Source organism: Pantherophis guttatus, chromosome 2, assembly GCF_059756535.1.
Source record: "Pantherophis guttatus breed Tessera chromosome 2, ASM5975653v1, whole genome shotgun sequence".
NCBI lineage: Eukaryota > Metazoa > Chordata > Lepidosauria > Squamata > Colubridae > Pantherophis > Pantherophis guttatus.
The window spans coordinates 691,327-707,302 of record NC_142064.1 but is presented as its reverse complement, the minus strand read 5'-3'; the positions used below and the strand labels follow the sequence as shown (position 1 = coordinate 707,302).

Sequence of the window (15,976 nt, the reverse complement as noted above, 5' to 3'; positions counted from 1 at the left end):
CTGGCTAGTTGTTCTCACTGTCAGGAAATTTCTCCTTAGTTCTAGGTTGCTTCTCTCCTGGATTAGTTTCTATCCTTTTTTTTCTTCTTCTCCTGCCTTCTGGTGCTTTGGAGAATAGCTTGACTCCCTCTTCTTTGTGGCAGCCCCTGAGATATTGGAAGACTGTTACCCTGTCTCCCCTGTCCTTGTTTTCATCAAACCAAACGTACCCAATTCCTGCAACTGTTCTTCCTATGTTTTAGCCTCCAGTCCCCCAATCATCTTTGTTGCTCTTCTCTGCACTCTTTCCACAGTCTGAGCTTTTAGATGAGTCTCTAAATGATCTTGAGTGAATAGAGAAATGAACTGAGAAAGGTAACATGAAATCTTAACGGAAATGCGCAAAGCATTTCACTTGGGGAAAAGAAATGTATAGATAAAGAGAGGGGAATACCAAGGTTGTTGATGGGGGATGGGAGAAAATGTATTAGGAATTGACTGCAGATTGAACCACGAGCCAGCAATATGAGACTGGCACAAAGTGCTAGCTGCAATTCTTGGTTAAAGCAAGACCCAATTTCGTGGACTTCAGCTCCCAGAATTCCCTAGCCAGCATAGCTAAGAAGCATAGCTTACTGGGGAATTCCGGGAGTTGAAGTGCAGGGTCTTAAAAGTTGCCAAGGTTGGACACATCCTGCTCCAGAGGAAATGCCTAACAGGAAATAAAATAATGTTTGAAATGCCTTGAAGGATATCATAGGAAGGGATAGACGAGAACTTTTCTCGCAACATCCCTGACTGGGGACGTAAAATCATGCATTTAAGATGCAGGAAGCAAATTTGAGGGAACGTTGGGAAACCACCCAAACGCAAGAACATTTTGCCAAGGGGAGGCCTGGTGGGGCCCCTTTTGCTGAGGCTAGAGGGACAGCCCTCGTCAAGAGAGATTCCCACCCTGAGCAGAGGCTGGACCAGATGGCCCTTTAGTGACCCTCTCCAAAGTGGTGGGGCCTTCTCTGGGACTGTCTCACTCTCCATCCACCTGATAAAAGAAAGGCTGCATGTGACTGTGTGTGTGTGTGTGTGACCTCAATTTGGGATCCGCTCAGGGGCTCTTCATTCACGCATTTGAAGAGTTTGCATTTGGGGGGAGGGAGGCGCGGCCCGTAAAAATATTCATGCAGTAATGATATTCTTGCTGGAAGGAGCTGCCTTCATGTATAAGAAATAATTCCCTTTGTGTAAAGCTGGAGACTTCTAGGCAGTGAAATTGGCCCCTCCGGTGGGGAGCTCATTAAAAGTGCTGCCCCCCTCCGCAGTGTGGACAATCGGATTCCTTTTTTGGGACCCTTTGAAGTCAGCCGCCTCCCGCCTGCCTTTGAATTCCATATCAGGACGCCTCTCTTCCCTCAGGGAGGCCACGAAGCATGGAATTAAATTAGTCAAGGGAGGCAGAGAAAATGCTAGGAGCGCCACTTCTCTCCTCTGTGTGGAACTAACGGAGAACTTCTACCCAAACATTGTTTTAGCCTGCTTAAGGCCAAGGAGGCAGAAGGGGGGGGGGGCGCTGGCCCCAGCCTGCGAGATGGAGGGGAAGGGACCAAACGCTTCACGCTCCCCAAAGTCTCCCCTGAGCCAGGCAGGTGGCTCTGGGCCGCTCCCCATCCTGGACCTGAAATGATCCGGAACATATGGCCCTTCCCTGCTTGGGAAGAGGAAAGGCTGGGGTCATTTCGGGTTCTTCTCTGGCCGCCTCCTCCTCCCCCCTCCCCAGAAGTGGGGCTGCCTGAAGGATCCCTGTTTGGCAACCCCCCTCCCTATGGGGCTTAAGGCCCCCCCCGCCCCTTCCAGGAGATCTCAGAACTGAAATGCTGGAGGTTGCAGGCAGACGTTCCCCCTCGCCCCCCCTGCTTCCCTGGCCAGAGCTGCCCTGGGGTGGGGCCGGTGGGCCATCCTGGTGGTACAAGGGGGCTGAAGACCTCCAGAGAGGAAGGGAGCCAGGTGAAGGCCCTGCACTGCAACCTGCTTCTCCTTCCGCACATAAAGTCGGCCCAGCGGCCCCTCTGCCGTACCCCACTTTTCACTCAGAATAAAGCCACCCCCACCTTTGCCTTCTCCAGATAATCGAGGGGTGAAATGCTTCACCGGTTGGATGTGTGTGTGTGTGTGTGTGTGTGTGCATGCATGTGTGTGTCCCTGCCCCCCCCAATATTGAATTGAACCCAAGGAAGGCCCTGCCCGTGACGCAGCATCTCGTGTCTCACAGCTTCGGAAGGCCACGAGAGCGCCGTGGACGACCGGGACAGCGACTACCGCAGCGAAACCAGCACCAGCCTCCCCCCTGCCTACTGCACCACCTCCCAACCCAACGCTTCGGCCCACCAGTTCCGGGGGGCTTCCCGTCTGCAGCAGCAGGGGGTCTGCGTGGAGCCCCTCCGGGGGTATGCCTCGGACGAGCAGACTGGCATGAGGTGGGTGCTCTTGGAGGCCAGGCTGCCCACCCCACCAGCAGCCCCCGGGGGCACTTCTGTCTCACGGCAGGGATTCGCTTGCCTAGTACAGGGAGTCCTCGACTTACAGCAGTTCGCTTAGTGACCGTTCAAGTTACAACGGCACTGAATAAAGTGACATGACCATTTTTCACACTGAACGACTGTTGCAGCATCCCCACAGTGACATAATCAAAATTCAGATGCTTGGCAACTGAATCATTTATGGCGGTCATGGTGTCCCGGAGTCACGTGATCCCTGCTTGCGACCTTCTGACCAGCAAAGTAGAAGGGGAAGCCAGATTCACTTAACAACGGGATTACTAATTTGACAGCTGCAGTTATTCACTTAACAACTGTGGCACGGGAAGTCGTAAACGGGGGCAAAACTCACTTAACAAATTTCTCACCTAGCAATTTAAATTTGGGGGCCAATTGTCATAAGTCGAGGACTACCTCTATCCTGGGGCAAGTGATCTGGCAGGAGGAGGACATTTTGTTGGGCGATGAACGGACACGAAGGACATTCTTGGGGCCAAATGTTTCTTCCCCAGAGTGGTATCGGCAAACTCCGGGTGGGTATTTTTTCCTTTTGTGAGCTTCCCTCCTCCTCTTGCAGAAGGGGAGCCCAGTCGTATTGTTCAGGCGCCCCATAACCCCTGGCGTTTGGGGGCTTGGAGGGTGAGGAAGAAGAGGAGACATTCACTTCCATATATTTTGTTAGGGCAGTTCCCATTTCAGTAATATGCAAGCGTCCAGTTAGGGAGAATGTTGAAATAATGTTCGCGCTTAGCATATATTTACAACCGATCAGTTTGAGGAGCGCAGATTTTATCTTGGGTGGAATCTGCTTTGCAGAAAATGTGGGAATTCCAGAACTTTCCTTTGCAGCCTCCATGACTTGGGCATTTCAGAAGGACTCTGGAGCCACGTTTCAGTCTCCCGACGACCCTTTGTGGACGGAGGCTGGCTTTGAGTGCCTTTAGCTCAATAATGGCTTCTTTGATTTGACTCTAGGAAGACCAGCCCTGGGCAGCCCACCTCCCAAGCTTGGTCCCCTGCCTCAAATGGAAGCAGAGCGAATCCCAAAGGTCCTTTTTTCAAAAGGCAACTGGACTTTCCTGGGGTTTTTTTCCCCCTTTGAAAACGTTTCACTTCTGCTGCAAGAAACTTCTTCAGTTCTGGTTGACTGGTGGGGAATGGAAGGATTTAGATCCGTTGCAGTCATCTGGTCTTCAGCACTCTGGAGGCTGGTCGTTACCTCTCTTGAGAGTCGTTGAGGCCACTTGGGGCTTCATCTCTGCCCTCAGGGTCACCTGAATCAGAGTGCAAATCTGTTGAGAGAGGAATTTCATTTCATTTTCATTTCATTTATTGGATTTTGTATACCGCCCTACTCCCGAAGGACTCAGGGCGGTGAACAGCCACAGAATAAAACACATAAATACAAAATTTAAAAACAGAATAAAACCGAATTAAACAATTTGGCCAAGACAAATTTAAAACACCCAATAATTTTAAAACAAATTAAAATTTACATTTTAAAGGGGAAAGATTTAGGTCAGGCCGGCTTGATGGAATAAAAAAGTCTTGAGAGCGCGACGGAAGGTGGGCAGATCCGGGAAGAGGACACCAGCCGCCTCCTGTCTACAACACGGTCCTTTCAGGGGTTCCAGGAGGGCCCCACCCCACCCCACCCCACCCCACCCCACCCCACCCCACCCCTTTGCACTCTGATCCAGGTGACCCTGAGGCCACAGATGAAGCCCCAAGTGGCCTCAATGATTCTCAGAAAGAGGGCTAAGGACCAGAGGACTGCCAGGAATAGAAGCCCTTCCATCCTCCACCATTCAGTCAGAACTGAGGAAGCTTCTTGGATAAGAAGCAGCAAAATGCTTTAAAGAAAAAAGAAAGTCCAGTTGCCTTTTGGAAAAAGCACCTGTGGGGCAACCAGGAAAATCCCCATAGACATCAAAGAGAGCGAATGCTCATTCCAAAGGGTGGAAAGTCCGAAAGGAGAAGAGAAGCTTCACTCAACAGCATCCTCTGGATGTGAACCTCACTGGGCAAGGGGGGGGGAGAGAGAGAGAGAGAGCGCCATTGCCACACTCTCATTCCACACCCCTCACGGCCCCAGTCTGGTCCCCGACTGGCTTCGGGGTGTGTTGGGCGCCTTGAGGGCCACCCTGCGCAGCTGGCCTGCCCCACAGTTAACGTTCCCATCCCGTGATGCAGCCCCCGGGCTCTCTCAACTTCCTGTGCTGCTTTCTCTGCTTCTTGTCCCCACCTCGGCCCGGCCTTCTGAAGAAGACACGGCAGCGTAGACTCGACTGGGAGTGGCCGGACCGACCTGGAATCCGGATCGCATTCCAGCCAAGTGACCAGTCGCCAGCTGTCCCTAGAAAGCCGGCACTCCTTAGAGCTGTCGGATAGGTGGGTGGCGCTGCCATAGCAGCAGCAGCAGCAGCTTCCGTGTCGTGTGTCGTGTGCCGTGGCATGCCGGCTGCACTTGGTGGGGCGAGATGGTGGCGGGTCCTGAGCGGTCCCTGCTGCTGCATGGCCTCCTTGTTCTGTGGAAAGGCTGCCCGTGGAACAGTGCTGCCCCTGCGGGGTCCTGTCTTGGGGACAATCCAGTGGGTGATTGCTAAGGGTGGGGCCGCAGGGGGTCTACGACAACTCGCCACTGGACAACTCAACTGCAGGACAAGAGTTGCACTAAACTCGAAGAAATAGTGGAATAGAATCATTAAAGGATCCCATGAAGGAGGGACAAAGCGAAATGTGAATGACAAAAATTAAAATAAGTTCTTAACTGTTTTAAGTTAAGAACTGGCGACACCCAGGGGGAGAGCCTTCTCTGTGGGGGCACCTGCCCTCTGGAATGAACTGCCCCTGGAGGTTCGCATGATCCCCGACCTACGTACCTTTCGCCGTGCCCTTAAGACTCTTTTGTTCCAACAGGCCGGGCTGGCTTAAAAAAATGTATTTTAAATTGGGTGTTTGTAACTTTTAACATAAGGGCCAAATTTATATATTTATTTTAAATTGTTTTTAAATTTTGTGAGTATATGTTTGTTTTAATATGGCTGTACACCGCCCTGAGTCCTTTGGGAGAAGGGCGGAATAGAAGCTTAATGAGCATAAACAAGCATAAACCTAAACATAAATAGTTGAATGGAATTGGTGAATTGTCTCATAGGGAGCTGGCCGTGGCGAGTTGACCCTGGCCTTTCTGATCCAAGTGGCCCGGCCCTGAATGACCCCTTCAAGTAGGGGCCTTAATTCCCGAGACGGGCCCTGCATCGATTTCCCTTTCGGCTGCTCGTGATAAGGAGCGTGAGAGAACCTCGTGCACAGGGGGCTCTTCGTCTTAGGCTGAATGGAATCAATAGCCTGCTTTACTATTAAAGTGTATTAGTCTGCATTCTAGCTACTGATTTGTGATTGTCCGACAGCCATTTTGGACTGGACTGATTTTTGTTGCTAGCCTGAGAGGCTTCTCTGCTCCTGCAAGCAGCTTCATCCATCCAAGCAGGCCAGTCGGGCAGGGAGCGGTTGGAAGGTGCCTTAAACTCCTGCTATGATCTGTGATAGCTTCTTTTTTATAGACACTTTTAATATGCCGCTGCATTTAATAAACGTTTCCAAGTAATACATCACTGCGGTTATTCTGTTAAATTATTCTGTTAATTAAATGATTCTGTCTCCTCGAGTTACGGCTGCAATGGGACCTGCTCGTTACAGTGGTAATTCTTGGGGGCTGAAAAGCAGGGCAGCCCCTTGACCAGCCCGATTTTGCCACCTGTTTTGCAGCAGTCATTAAGCGAGGGCTGCTGCTGTTAAGTGAACCAGTTCTCTGTCGGGGCCAAAAACCAGAAGTAACTGCTCTGTCTTGGCAAAACTGTCATAATTGTGTTCCTGTGTGTGCTTGAGGCTGCAAGTGTCTTAATGTGGCCTGGTTGCCACGTGGCCAAAGTGGGGGTGGGGGGAGAGACGACAATCGGAACTTCGAATCCAGTTCGTACGCAGCCCCCAGGTAGGTCTGTCGGAACTTCCAACAATCAGTAAGTGACTGGTCCTAAATCAGGGACGTCCCATATTTGCATCACGTGCCTTGCTCAGTCGCTCCGCTGAGTCCTGAGCCCCCCCCTCCCACCCCCCCAGCCTGGCCGGGGATGGAATTGCCCCTAGGAACAGAGCCCCCCTCAAGGGAAGGAACTGGCTGAGGGTGGTAGGGGCTGTTTTCATCCTGCCAGCCCCGGATGAAAAGGGTTGGGGGATCCTCCAGGACAATCGGCCTGCGTGGTCTGGAGACCCTCCCATTTACGGGGGCTTCCCATCTTTTCCCCAAAGGGCACCAAGGATCCAGCCCTCAAATCTTCTGCTCTTTCCTCATTTCTTGTACAGCATTGAGAAATGATCGTAATAAAATTGGTGCTTTCTAAACATTAAACAAGGTTAGAATTGTACATCTTTTAATTATTTCATACTTGTTTATTTTTGCTCATAAAATTCATGTATTTATTCTTTGTGAAATTCCTTTTCTGTTATGTTAAAGTTCTTTTTCCATCTTCCTTGCCTTTCCTCCCCGCCCCTCTTTTTTTCTTCCCCTTTTTCCATTACCAGTCAAGGATCTTTAATTAGCAGTGGGAAAGTCAGGATTATTCCTTTTGACCACGATCTTGACCGAGAAGAGTCTGTTGAGGACTATGACGAACTAGGCAAACAGCTGATAGAAGATTTTTTAGAAAAAAGAGCTAGGAATTGGCAGGAGGTAAAGAGGCCTCGATTCTCCAAACAGGGCAACGGTAGCCATCTGAAAAGTTCCAGGTCCTCTCATAAAGTTTGTGTGGAATTAGCACGTCCCGAGGCCCTATCGTATCCAGCGGAATACGATACTATAGACAGGAGAAGGAAAAAGAAACGGAGAGATAATACAGAGTGTGAATGGAGAAGATCTCAAATCAACGGGAGGTTGAGAATTCCCCACGAAACCGTTATTTCTGGAAGCAGCAGGAGAGTAAGAACCGAACGTAACGCCAGTTACGATGATGCTGATCTTTATAGCCGCCACAGCCTCCGGGAAATTGGGGCTCAGCAGCCTGGATGTTGGGATTTGCTTCCATACAGAAACACCCACCTGGCCCAAAGTGGCTGGTTCTCTGACAGCCCAGAGAGAAACTGCGACCCTCAGCCAAGCCGTTTTGGGGGTGAAGGTCAGCTGCACCCAGAAGAGGCAGCCAGTTGTTTCCCACCGTCCGGAGCTCTTGAGGAACTGGAAGGCAACAGCTGGCCTGAAGATCTTGGGGGCTCTCCTGCTTCAGATGAGGAAGGGAAGGGGGAAATGGCCCACGGCTGGTATGAGCCCACGCGTGGCTCTTTCAAGGAACACGTGGCCTTCTTGCCTGTTCAAGCGCCACCGGAGGAAGACCTCAGTGCGGTGGACGAGCTGCAGTGCTTGGTGGAGACGGTGTCTGAATACCTGGCTGAAAAGGAGGAAGAGATTAGCAGCTGGGAAGCCCTTCCAAAGCAGGAAAGCAGGAACCATGGCCTCCCCATCCAGGTGGCGGAGGAGACGGCCCAGGCAGAGCAGGCCAAGGCAGCCCCTGCAGAGGAGGAGGAAGAGAAGAGCGACAGCCGAGGAGAGGCCTTATCGGACATTCTGGGGGTGAAAGACACAGCCCAGTCCTTCTTCAGCTTCCTTACCGAGAAAGTGAGCTCTGGAAAGACGCTCCTCACGTCATCCATGGAGAAGTTTGTGTCTTCAGCGACTGAGACGGCAGATGTCCCCGCAAGGGACTCATCCAGCCAGCCTCATCTGGATGTGGAAACGGAAAGCAGGCCTGATCTCCGCTTGCCTGAAGAAAGGCTGGCTTCCCTCCCTGATCAGAGCCGGGTGAAACTGGCTGGTGCTGCCAGTGTGAGTCTCCCAGAAGTCTCTGACGGGGATGACAAGGCCTGTCCGGGGCCCCCAGCCCTCGATCATCCTGCAGATGATGCCGAGGGCCAGTCTGCCTTTCAGAAGACAAGTGCGGCTGTGAATTCTCTCTTGGGTATGTTCGGTTCTTTAAAATCCTTGACAGAAAAGAAGGAGCCAAAGAAAGAGACCACGAAAGAGGGAACCCCTGTAGAGGCTGAACCCTTGCCCATAAGTGGAGCTGAGGCCAGAGAGAAGCCTGGCGAAGACGGCACTAAACCCAGAAACTCCTCCCTGGAAACAAGGAAGGGGGAACCAGCAGCTGACCCCACCAGGGGTCCAGCACTCTCCGTCTCCAGCTCCTCTGCCGACATTAGCCTGAAAACGAGTTTTGAGGGCGTGGCTGTTCCCAGGAGGCCAGCGGAGTCTCCCGAAGTCCCCTGCCCCTCAGTGCAGCTGGACAAGGCAGATCAGGAAATCCCTCCGGAGCCTTTAGCAGCTCAGCCTCCTGAAGTCAAGCCACAGGAAGGGCCAAAGGAGGGCATCCCCCAACCTTCAGAACAAAGAGAATCTCCCGTCAGTTTTTTTAGTCCTCTTAAAAAGTGCTTCAGCCTCTTGCCCCTTTCCACTCCCGCTGACCCTCCAGCCAAAGAGACGTCCTTGGGTGTGGGGAAACAGTGCAAGTCCGAAGACGATGTCAGAAAAGCCAGTTCCTCCAGCAGCAAAGCTGCCTCCTTCCCGTTCCCTGAGAAGCTGCAGGTTTCCTTCCTGAGCAGCTTCAGCTTATCAGACAAACCGCAGGAGAATAAGGAAAAAACAGGATTCTTCTCTACGTTCTTGAAAATTGCTTCAGCTGAAAGCCCCGAGGCTCCCAAAGAGGGACATTTGGGGAGCAATTCAGAGGGTCTCCAGACTTCCTCCTCAAAGTCTCCACCAGAGAATAAAGAGGAGCTGAAGGGGAAACCGGAAACTGGCCCTTTGGGACCAGAAAGTGGCCCTCAGGAGAAGGTGGCTGCAGACACTTCAGAGAGTGCCGAGAGTGGCAGGCGTGGCCACAGTGACCCAAGCAATAATGATCTAAATGGTGTTGCAGGCAGAGAAGCAGCAGCAGCAGCAACCACGGCCACCTCCCAAGGTCACAGATCCAGCCTGGATCCGGCAGGGGAAAACTCAGAGGCGACTAGTGGAGTCGGAAGGACGAAGATTCTGGATGATGCCCAGGAGGGTTTCCTTTCCGGACTTTTCCACTCTCCTCTGGCTGGCAGTTTATCCTCCAAGGAAGGACAAGATGCTCAAGACAGCACAGCCGGCCAGAAGGACCGTTCACCTGGCTTGCTTTCTGGATTATTTAGATTCGGTTCAGGTGAAAACCCATCTCCGGGTAAGGTGGACAAGCCAAATCTGAGCTTTCTGGGTGGTTTGGGGCAGATCTTTGAAAAGAATGTGGAGGAGACTAATTCCAAAGAGAGGGCTTCTCAAGTGGCACCTCAAACTCAAGAAGGCACCAAGGACCAAGAGGGAGCAGGCAGCTTCCTAAGGAACCTCTTACACCAGGCGAAAGAGAAGGTAGAAGAGAGAGTGGCCCAAGCTCCCAAGATGGAGGTCGGGTTGCCTAGCACAGGCAAGGAATCCATTGCCCTCCAGGCAGGATCTGCCTCTCTGAACAGTTTCCAGAAGAAGACATACTTATCAACAAAGCCAGCCCTTTCTAGAAAAAATACAGAACCTCATATTCATCCAGGGATTCCCCATGAAAATGTAGGTGGACTTCTCAGATGTTCCTCACGGAATGCCAACTTGCTCAACTGGTCAGGAGAACCTCCTGTTTCTGAGGAAATCAGGAGTGGCTCCCCCTTGGATAGTGACTACGACCCCAGGAGTTGTCCAGCAAAGACGGTTCAGACATCCATGCCTTTTTATTACGTCTTAAACCAGAATCCCATCTCCTGGGATGAAGTCCTGACCTGGTCAGAATCTAGCAACACGGTAATGAATTTGTGTAAAAGGGATGGGAATGCCAATCCAATGGATTGGAGATCAAGTGAGAATTTTGATCCAGCAACGACCGATTTTAATGCTGCGTCGTTTAGATCACCTGACTTTTGTCTGGGGGAAAATGAAATGTGGGCAACTCCTTATTTGAACGGAAGTCTTTCTCCACACAAGTTCAACTGCATTTTTGAAGACGGGCCAATAGATTTAAGTTATTCATCTGCTTATGGCGCTGATGTGTGGACCCTAATTGATCAGGAGCCCCTGAATGTTGAGGACCCTTGGCTGGCGCCCTGTCAGGAGTCCCTGGATTGGCTGATGCCTCTGCTGCAGGGAGTGTGGTGGCCGTCAGAAGACGGTGATTACGGTTACTACGTATACACTGACGGCCAGTATGTTTATTCTCTACTCACTGATTCTACCGGGCAGTATATTTACATCTGCACTTCCGACATTTACCCTCATCCAGACAGCTGGGAGGACTGTGACCTCAAGGGCTCTTTGCAAAGTGTTGTGACGGACCGGGACCTGGTTTCCATTTGTGGCTTCAAAGTGCCTCTTGAAGATGAGTTATTCTGGTCGGCTGAAGAGGAAGAGTGGGATGATTATTTTGTAAACAAGCCTCTTGATTTGTCTGTAGCTTTTCAAAGAAGGGACAAGTTTATGAACGTAGAGACCTTTTCTCAAATGTTTGAGCAATCTGCTTACCACCAGAAAGAGAAGCCTTTAGACTTCTCAGGGTACAGGCTTCTGAAACCCAATAAGGTGGGCTTTAGGCCTGAGGAGAAGAGGGACGGGTCTGTAGAAGATGCGCCCTTTGACCTCCGGGCACATTTCAGGGTGGTCTCTGGCGGGGGGCTAAAGGAGGAATTCCAACCCAAGTCACTGGATGTGGCCCCTAGGACTAGCATTTCTGAAAGCCAGCAAACCAAACCTTTTGGCTTTCAGATCTTTAGAGCTGCCGCCAAGTCTGATCTCCCACCAGTGTCTCTTGCCGAAGCACAGACGGCCGAAGAAGAGAAGAAGACCACAAGCAACAGGGTCTCCTCTTGGCTTTCTGCCTTGGGTGGGCTGATGGGTCAGGGCTCGGCGAAGGACGAGATGCTGGAGGATGTGGCAGAGAAGGACCAGGGCCCACAGTCAAGGTTTCCTGCAAAGGAAGCCACGTCTGGAATACTACCCAGGAAGACGGGAGAACCTCAGCTGGAACCCCTGCCTGTTCCCACTGCACGAGAAGAGGCTGTGGTCGCTCCGTCTCCCACCCAGAACAGGGCTCCCCTGCGCAGATCCGCCTCTCAGTTCAGCCAGGGTCTCACTTCCGACACATTTGCCCAGCCAGACAGCAATGCTAAGGCAGCTCCATGGTCTCTGGGAGAGCCTGAAAACAGTTGGCCGGTCCTGAGCCAAATAGCTGCTAAGGCCAAGGAGACTCTTTCTAAGAGTGACCTCAAAACAAGTAGCCCCAGAGATGACCCACCGGCTGCTGAAGAATCAGGATTACTCGGTTTCTTTAAAATGCAGGGAAGCAAGCCTCCATCGCAACCTTCGCCAACCTCTCAGCCCCATCAGGTGAAAAACGAAACCCAGAGCCAGGCAGAGCTCCCAGGGGCTCCGTCCTCCTTCTTTGGCTCGATCAAAGACTTCTTCACCAAGGAGCCAGCCCCCGCCCCGTCTGACACCCCCATCCCACCACTGAGCAACGGGCAAATATCCCAGGAACTTGTTCAGGAACCCAGTAAGAAGCCTGCTTCTGAGGTGGGTGTCTCTTCAGAGCCACCTGGGGCAGGTATGGCCAAGAAGGACCTCTTCCCTAAGGAAGAGCCCCAGAAAAAGGCCGGAGAGGAAACGACCAGTGTCAAGGAAGCGCCTCCTGCAAAGGCTGAGCAGGCAGCTAACTCACACACAAGTCCAGAGTTGGGGCGGTGCAGCCCACCCCCAGAAGAGGGAGGCCTGCTCAGGAGCCTCTCCGGGTTGCTGGGGGACTCGGCAGCAAGGAAGTCCAGTTCCCTGAGCACCAGCTGGTCCTCCTTGATGGACAAAGGGCAGCAGGGAGTCTTGCCTGGTAAGGTCCAGCCAGAGAAGGCCAGGCAGCCACCCGAGGAACTTGGGTTCAGACTCCCCTTTGGCTTGTCCCAAGCTGCGCCTCCAAAGTCTCAGGAGACAACTGGCAGCTGGGATATCTTCTCTCTTTTCCCTGTCTCCAAGAAAGCCCCGGCCCCAGCCCCAGCCCCTGCACCCTCTCAGACGGCCAGAGGTCCGGAGACAGAAGGCTTGTTCAAGATCCCCTTCACTGCCAAGAAAGGGCTTCCAGACAGCTCCAGCTTCAGCTTCTTCAGTTGGGCCTCCTTCCGCCCTGAAGAACCACCGTTTGCTCCTGACAAAGGTCACCTTGCCAAGCCACCTCCATTGCAAGGGAAGGAGGAACCACTCCTGAGGCAATCTGTTTCTGCTGATGCTGGCATTGGGATGGCCAGGAAACCACCTGTGCAGGAGAAGGGGTCCATATCCGGGATTAGAGATGCTGTGTTGGGCAAGCAGGAAGCTTGCAGCTTGCAGAACAGGGTGAGTGAAGCCAGTGCCCCGGTGGCCGAGAAGGCCGGAGAATGCGCCTCGGGAGAGCGGCTTACAGCCAGCCCGGCTCTCAGTGATGGAAAGGAAGAAGACCAGCTGGTACAGCTTGGCCCTACCTGCGAAGGTCCTGAAGTCCCAGAGGAGGATGTGACTTTCTCACCTCCAGAAATCCCAGACCTTCCAGAGCAGCTGCCCCAGAGCCCAACTGAGCGGGATGAGACAAGGGTGTGTTTGTCTGAGAAGAAAGCTGCTCCTTTTCCAGACAGGAATGAAGCTTTTGAAAACACCGAACACCCCAGTTCATCCTCTGATCAGACTTCTGTGGCCCAGAGGAGAGCTGCTCTCCCAGAGTCAGGCCAGGAGGTGGTGCCGGAGCACCCGCAAGGACTTGGCCTTCCTTCCCATGCTGGAGCCCAGCAGGCTCAGGGCCAGGAGCCTCTCCCCAAGGTCCCACTGGGGGAGCTGGATAGGCTGAAGACGCCTGAAGAAGCTACAAGCAACAAGTCTGTTCTAGATTCCTCAATGGAGAAGTTTTCAAGCTTCTTCACCAAAATCAAACCCACTAAAACTTTCTCTGACTTTTTGGGCAGCCCACTCCATGCTCCAGATGCCCCCGGTGTGCAGAAGAAGAGTGCCTCCTTTTTTGGCAGCGCATTTCAGGCAGGTGGGCCTCCCTCAACATTCACAGGTGGCCTCTTTGGCTTCTCCAAAGGAGCAGCGGAACAGCCTCCTTCAATGCCCTCAAAACCTGCCCGTGTGGACTCTGGCATGAAAGAAGCTACGGGCTCAGTTCCAGGGAAGGAGCCGCTCAGCACCCAAGAAAGCAAGGCAGGTAGAGAGGAGGGCTCAGAAGCAAGCAGCTCAGGGAAACAGCAAGTCGAGAGCCTGGGAGGTGTGCTGCTGGAGACCGAGGCCAGAAGCATCTTGAAGGAAGATGCTCTGTTGGCCCTGGCAGGAGAAACTCTCCAAATGGACCTGGAAATGGAAGCCAACCAAAAGCCAGACATTTGCCAAGAGCCTGAGCCAAACGCTCTGGATACCTTGGTCTCAGAGAAGAGCCAAGGCCCTGAAGAGGGGCAAGTGGACTTCCTAACTTCAGATGAAATGAGGGATGCCGATATGTGTGGTCAAGATCTCAACCAGGTGGTTGTGGCAGAATCCGCTGCGATGCTGGAGGAGACCAAAGCAGAGACATTGGAAGAGGAGGCTGGCACTGCTACGCAAAGGCAACTGGATCTGGAATCCCAAACTGGCACTCATATTGGCCAGGAGGGTTGGGAAAACACGCCTGAGTTGCAAGCCAAGACAGATACCGTTGCTATGTCTGAACACGTAGCCATAAAGACACAAGCTGATATTTGTCCACCAAACGGAGGTGAGAGCCTAGGAGTGGAAGCCAGAATGGTTCTGAACGAGACCCCTGATTTGCACCATGAAGATGCGGACAGTGTCCATGACACGAAACGTGTCCCCTTCGAGGAGAAGGAGGTTTCAGCCACTAGCGAGAAGCCTCCGGACGTTGAGGCCTCGGGGAGCACCTCAGGTAACGGGCCTGCCGGTTCTCCTGCTGCAGAGGCCCTCAGCGCCTCGTCTGTATTTGAAATGTTAAGCAAGCCCCCTTGGCCCAAATTCGGCTTTGGGTCTTCAACCGGCAGCACCAAACCGATGGGCTCCTTCTTCTCACCTGCAGCTGGCAAGACCGGTGCTGAGCCAGGTCTCGGGTCCAGCTTGAGCAGCGTCTCTTCCATTCTGTTTGGTGGAGGAAGCGATGAGAAGGTGGAGAAAAGCGGGAGCCTCCAAGAGACGGTGTTTGGGAGGAAGCTGGACTTCTCCCTGCCTTGGCAGAAAGGCCCGAAGGAAAAGGAGACGAAGAAGGAACCGGAGGCGCCACTGAAACCTTCCTCCAAGCTGGAAGCCCCGTCAGATGGTCCCTCCAATCTGGAGCTCAGTGCACCGCAGCCCTCGTGCGGCCCTGAGCAGGCATCGATGGGGCATCCAGTCCCCGAGTCCAGCCTTCTATCCGTGGAGATGGACAGCTCGGGCGAGAAGTTCTTAGAGGCCAGAACTGTTCCTGCTGAGGTTGAGCCTGGCCAAGGCCTGGAAGTTGAGGGTCAAGAGCAGGAAGATGGCCTGAGGGCTGTTCCCAAAGGCCCTCCTGCCCCGACCCTGGAAGGAGAAGAAGCAGGAGACACGGCCTCCGTTCCTGGTCAAGCAGAGCAGAAGGATGGCATCGCATGCCCAGAGGAGGGGCCCCATGTTGCTGGGCTACTGCTGGTGGAGGAGAGTAGCCCACGACCCCGTCTCCAGCACAGGCCAGTAGCAAATGCAGCCCATAAATGGAGGCGGCTGGTCCATTTATGAGGCAAGAGCCATGGTCAGCGGCCTCTGGTCCATCCCTTGTGGCTGTACGGTCCCTGGCGGAGGACTCGGGTGACCTTGAGCCCCGACTTGTCCCTCTCCCTCCCTCCCTCCCTCCTTTTCCTTCGCTTTGGCCTCCCCCTTTGTGTGTCACGTCTTTGTGTGTCGGTGAGCAGCTTTGAACGTGGATTTTGTAAGCCTTCGCAGACCTGAGAGGGGGGTGGGTGGGTTCTGAGAACAGCCCACGGCTCCCACTCGCCAGGAGAGGCCCTACGAAAATCCTACCATGGGAGACAGCTCGGCTCTTCTGCAAAGGGCTGAATGGGGGAATGCAAAATACTCGCAGGTGGATTGGGAGGCGCAAAGGCTGTTCTTGGGATCCCCCCACCACCACCATCCCAGCTGCCATCCATGCTGCTTTTCCTCATGGCTGCCCAGTTGTGTCCAATTGGGGGAGGCCAACATGGCTGAGCAGTGGCTGCGTGAGGCCTTGTTATGGGGGGACCGGGCCGGGCATCCCAGGGGTCTCCGCTCTTTCCAGAGGTGTTCAGGGGTTCTGGGCCCACCCAGATCTGCCAGCGATGCTGCTGGTCTGGGCATCCAGTTTCTGCCCACAAGCAGCTTTCGGCCTCCTGTAGCTGTGTGGACGAATCCTGTGGGTCTCCCAAGG

At 53.2% G+C, this 15,976-nt stretch overlaps 1 protein-coding gene across 1 annotated transcript in view; it reads left to right on the top strand.

Moving 5' to 3' along the window:
- Positions 1-15,441, top strand: part of LOC132711428 (uncharacterized) — a 46,445-nt gene extending 31,004 nt beyond the window's left edge. The window contains exons 8-9 of the mRNA XM_087883705.1: positions 2,246-2,450; positions 7,095-15,441. Coding sequence (XP_087739831.1) covers positions 2,246-2,450; positions 7,095-15,309 — 8,420 coding nt within the window. The 3' untranslated portion in view covers positions 15,310-15,441. The remainder of the gene's footprint in view (positions 1-2,245; positions 2,451-7,094) is intronic.
- Positions 15,442-15,976: the final 535 nt, after the last annotated feature.